General features: G+C 37.7%; 1 protein-coding gene across 1 annotated transcript in view; it reads right to left on the bottom strand.

The window, feature by feature from the left end:
* LOC106526995 (neuropilin-2) overlaps positions 1 to 5,189 on the bottom strand; it is a gene marked incomplete in the record, with an annotated part of 146,560 nt that overhangs the window by 119,731 nt on the left and 21,640 nt on the right. The window contains 1 exon segment of the mRNA XM_014021745.1: positions 4,720 to 4,900. Within this exon segment, the coding sequence (XP_013877199.1) occupies positions 4,720 to 4,900 (181 nt within the window).

Here is a 5,189-nt window from a genome sequence, read left to right as displayed (position 1 = left end):
ACTTTCACATGCACTTTAAGCCGTTTGCAACAAAGCAAGCTTTATACAAACTTCTTAATGCTTTTCTTTTATTTCACAACATTTCGGGGCAAAAACTAGAAGACGCACAGAGACACAAAGCTTCTTCTTTCTGCACCAGTCTGCCGCGTGGTTTACAAACACTCCATGAATCATACTCACACAGTACAGACGCGGCACATTTCTAACTGAAACCCATTTTCCTTAATGTCCTGATCTATAATTGTACAGCGACAGTCATGAGAATGGGAAAAATAGAAGCCGTAATAAGATATTTTCTGTCTGCAGATGCAGTTGGTTTAGCTAGGKTTAGGGTATTAGCTGGTCTGTATTTTCCCTCATATCTCAGTTCCATCCTGTTTCTTTTTAGTGAAATTATTTTTACATGAATCCCAGTGAAATTTGTTGATTTTCTCCACTAATTTTGACTTTAAAACCTGCAATATGTTTGATAAAATTTATAAATAAAGATCACTATCAGCACCAAGATGATCACGTGCAGTCCCTCCTAAATTTAGCAGATTATTTGTTGCCTGAAATGTCTGATTGTAACAAAGTTGTCATCAAAGTTGTAACATTTTGAAACTTTACTTCTTTAAAGTTTAGGGAATTTAATTGCAAAACAAGACACTGAAATGTGATGAATAAAATCAGTGAATCAGTTTAACGGGTTATTTCTGTTGCACTTTTTTATGTCATGCGTTGTTACTGACATAAAAAACGAAATTCCTTTTACTTGCAAAGTTACCTGCACAGATTTCTGCAGCATAATTTGATATCAAATGTGATTTTCTGGCTTTGAACATTTTTAAATTGCAGACTCAAATTCCAAAACTTGGAAAACGGCAGAAAACTTCGATGATTGGTCAAATTTGCAAAACGGTTGCGGTGATTGATCAAAATTACGAGACTGATCGAAATTTGTGAGAATAGGGTGATTTGAATTAAAAGTTGCAATCACATTATTGTAACCTACTGGAGGGACTGATTTAGTCTGATCATCAAAAAAAAAAGAACATGCAGATTCCCATCTTAGACTTTTGTGACTGAATTCGTCTCCGTGTTGATAACTTATTACAAAAGAGACAGATTGTGTTACACTGTATCATGAGTTTTTTTATATGCTAGAATGAGACTGTGTGAAACCCTGTGGCTGTTCATAAAGTAGGTTTTGATTGCAAACATAGCAGACTTCTTTGTCCCTGCGAGACAAGTTTGTGTTTTTGTCCTCGAAATAGAGATTAGCATCAGTTTTTCTGTTCCTCAAAGTTGTGAGAAACAACACATGCCCAATGTTCTTATAACCATAGCAAATGCAAGAAACATCCAGAGATGAATGTCCTGATGCATCTCAGTAATCCAGGTAAAAAATCAAAAGGAAAAAAAATTGTATAGGTCCTCTGGACGGGAGAGAGACTCTGGACTTCATCCAGAGATGAAGACAGAGACAAAGACACTCAGGAACCAAAACTTGTAAATCTAAATGACTTAGTCTGCACAAGATGGATAATGTGTTAACAAACGATTCTTGTAATTATTAGGCCAAAACAGCCCGTAACAGACCTAATACTCTTTTTAAATAATGAATGCACTATAATAAATAAAGCAGAAGATGCTATTTCTTGCAGTTACTGCATTTTATCCTACTGGGAAACTTGTAAGAAAGTCAAAGGGGTGGGGGTGGGACAGGAACAGGAAAAAAATTAAAAAAAATCTAGGATAAAATGGCAAAAGAAACAGTTTAAATCCCATCAATGCAGTAAATGTTTCATACAAAAAAAGGGATGATGGGCTAAGAGACATGCTGGGTTTCAGTCACGTGACCCAGATGACGTGAAAAATTCAGATGGGGATTTGCTCTGGTTCAAAACACAATAAAACGGATCACTGCGAGTACGCTAAATGKGCTGGTGCAGACGAGGTAGCATTAAAAATGTGTATATTTAGGATCTGATCCATATTGTCTTAACAAAAAAGACTTGGGAGGATTAACCCGGCGTTGAGGCGATAGACCTCGTATTATACAACGAGCCAGATGAAAGCTTTCAAAAGCCTCCAAGCTACAATTACTTTGTTTCAGATTGGGTCAAACATTTAGGATCCAAAGAAGCTTTAAATGTCTGTTAACTTGTTTCTGCCCGGGTGAGGAGTGAGTTGTGCTATTTTAAATAATTAGCCTACAATAACAAGGCTATCGCTAACGCTAAGTTAACCACTGTAACCCTATGTGCTTGGGTCTACGTCGAAATAATTTATTTAGCTTCTGTAAACCCAAATTTAAGTAACAGTCCAGGAAAATATGTGGAAAAAAAAGGATTTAAACAATACAGTCCTTACCTGTTGCAAACTATTGCATTATCTGTTTCCGCACCTCCTGTTTGTAGCAGCAGATTGTTGATCCACTTTTGTCATCTTTTTTTCAGACACACTAATTTCGGAACGCGAAAAAAACTTAYGTTTCTCCTGATTAGAGCGGTTGCAACAACCATACACGGCACAGAATTCAGACATTTTGACCAGRGATGCACGGTATATCGGCATTCATATCGGTATTGGCCGATACTGGTCATTTTTTTAGAATATCATATCGGTCCGATATGTAAAACTGGGCCGATATTAACATCCGATATTGATTTCCYACTTTTTATCTTTGTGTTTCTGTTTTGGGAGGGGAAACGGTTGGTTGAGCGGCAGCTCTTTGATCATGATGGTGATACTGATGCTGCGTAGCCAGGAGTATCTGAAGCAGGGAGCCATGTCAGAGCTCTGTTTGTTTGTTTACGGTATCAAAAAATAACCCAAGTTTGTTTGTGCGTATACGTATAACATAATTTGTGTGTTTGTGTAATATCGATAAATATCGGTTATCGGCCATAACAGCAATAATTATATCGGATATCGACTGAAATTTTCATATCGGTGCACCCCTAATTTTGACACTGAAAACAGGGCTGTATTTACTTCCTGTCCCCAGTTTACAATTCATGACGTCGATACTACGTCATCTGCAAACCAGAAATAGGGAAGTATGTTTAATTTTTATTTCTACACAAAAGTGGCTTTCTGTTTCATCTACTTAAAAATAGGCTAGTTCAGGCAGGGCTGATAGCCAGTTTCAAGGTTTAAAACAGTGTGTCACAGTGTTAAAACTACTAATTAATAATGTTTATAATATTCTGAACCTAAAGTATTAAATTTTAAAGGGATCCCCGACCAGTCGTAACATTAGACCTTATTTAGTAAACATATATTTTAACTGTAAAATGAAGACTGTAAAAATACTGTAGGATGTTTAGTTTTTWTAATTTTTAAACTAAAAGTTTAAAAATATATTTTAACACGGACGGGGCCATTTTGTTTACATGCAAAGCATTCTGGGTAAATGATGACGTGGATAGGTCCTCGGTGCGAGGCTGCTAGCGAGCTATATCCACCCTGAAGGTTAATCTTGGACAATATCTGATGATCGACTCTTTTAAATGAAACCAGAGAACGTTGACAGAGAGGAGAAGGTAGAAATGACTCAGCCTGGAACTGAATATACAGATGGAGGACAACTTGTTTGTCACGTTAGCGCCGAGCTAATACATATAAGGCAATAAAGTGTCAGTGCTAGCACAAAGGCTAACAGGCTAAGCTGAGGTTCTTCTTCCATGAAGCAGCTCTGTTGTCCTCCATCCATATTTTCAGTTCCAGGCTGAGTCATTTCTACCTTCTCCTCTCTGTCAACGCTCTCTGGTTTCATTTAAAAGAGTCGATCATCAGATATTGTCCAAGATTAAACGTCAGGGTGGATATAGCTCGCTAGCTGCCACGCAACCCTGAAAAGGAAGAAGCGTGTACAGAAAATGGATGGATGGATGGATGGATAAAATGGCTCGGTCCTTGTTAAAATATATATTTTTAAATTTACAAAACTAAACAGTATTTTTATAGTCTTTATTTTACAGATAAAATACATGTTTATCAAATAAAGTCTAATGTTACGACTGATCGGGGATCCCTTTAATAAGAAACCGGAGTGCCTCAGTTCTACCTGATGCTCATTCAGTTGCGTAGTCAGTGAGGGCAGTCCCATTGATGCTTCATTTCCAACAATAAAAACTATTGTCAGAATCACTTCATCTGAGTTGGAAAAATTCACATATCAATAATTGATATAGTCAAATATTAATAAGTGGATATGCTGAAACAGAAAAAAAATATTGTATTTGAGCTTTGATTCTGTGTTTTGTGTCCTCAGACATCTTCTCTCAACACAAACTATAATTAGCACACCATTCCCTCTTGGAATTTCTCATCCAACAATACAATTATTTTCAATTAAATTCATCTTTCATGCTGCCTCCACGTCAGCCTCAGTGTGCACCCGAAGCCAAACAGCCGAAAAACAACGATGAACACCAAATCCTTTAATCTGTTTTAGGACATCCAAAGTGTGAAAACCAATGCTGGAACTGTAAATGTGTTGTAATTAGACTTTGATAATTAGAGGCAGGGGACCAAGGGAGGTCCCAGAGTGATTATTATGACAGAGAGAAAGCCAGAGAAACAGAAGGAGAGTGGGCCGAAGTTTACCGAGCRCACCCAGCAGCTCTCAGGCACAAACAGGCGAGATGAAAATTTAAAAAATAAAAAACTTTTTAGCTCCAGTTTAGCTTCTTGTACAACTTTTTTTCCCAYCATCCATGCAGCCCTTACCTGCAATCCAGTTTCTCTATTTCAAAGTGCGGGTTGAAGTTGAGGACGATGCGTTGCGAAGGCTCGGGGGCTGTGATGACCCAGTGACAGTTCTGGTGGGGGGGATATTCCAGCGGGTAGCCGGGGGTGGTGATGTAGCCGGCGTCGCTCGCGTCTAAGTACCCGCCGCACGACTCAGATGCTAGAGAGAGAGAGAGAAGAGAATTTTAAACGCAAAGTTAAGAAAAACAAATTATTCTTAGATGTACGTCAACAACTGATTAACTTTTGGAGGGGACTGAAATCCCGACGGTGTCCACAGCTAAAGGCCGTGTGGTGCAAAACACAATCCTACAAGGAAAAATAACTCTTTTATATTCTTTATAAGCATCAAGTGTTCAAACTTTGTAAATTTATATTATTAAAATGTCAAATACCTTTCAAAAACAAACAACAAAATAAAAGATGTTCTGGGATTTGAAGCATAAATA

This window comes from Austrofundulus limnaeus, unplaced genomic scaffold, assembly GCF_001266775.1.
Source record: "Austrofundulus limnaeus strain Quisiro unplaced genomic scaffold, Austrofundulus_limnaeus-1.0 Scaffold303, whole genome shotgun sequence".
Classification (NCBI taxonomy): Eukaryota; Metazoa; Chordata; class Actinopteri; order Cyprinodontiformes; family Rivulidae; genus Austrofundulus; species Austrofundulus limnaeus.
The sequence above is the reverse complement of the archived record's forward strand: the minus strand, read 5'-3'. Positions and strand labels throughout refer to the sequence as shown.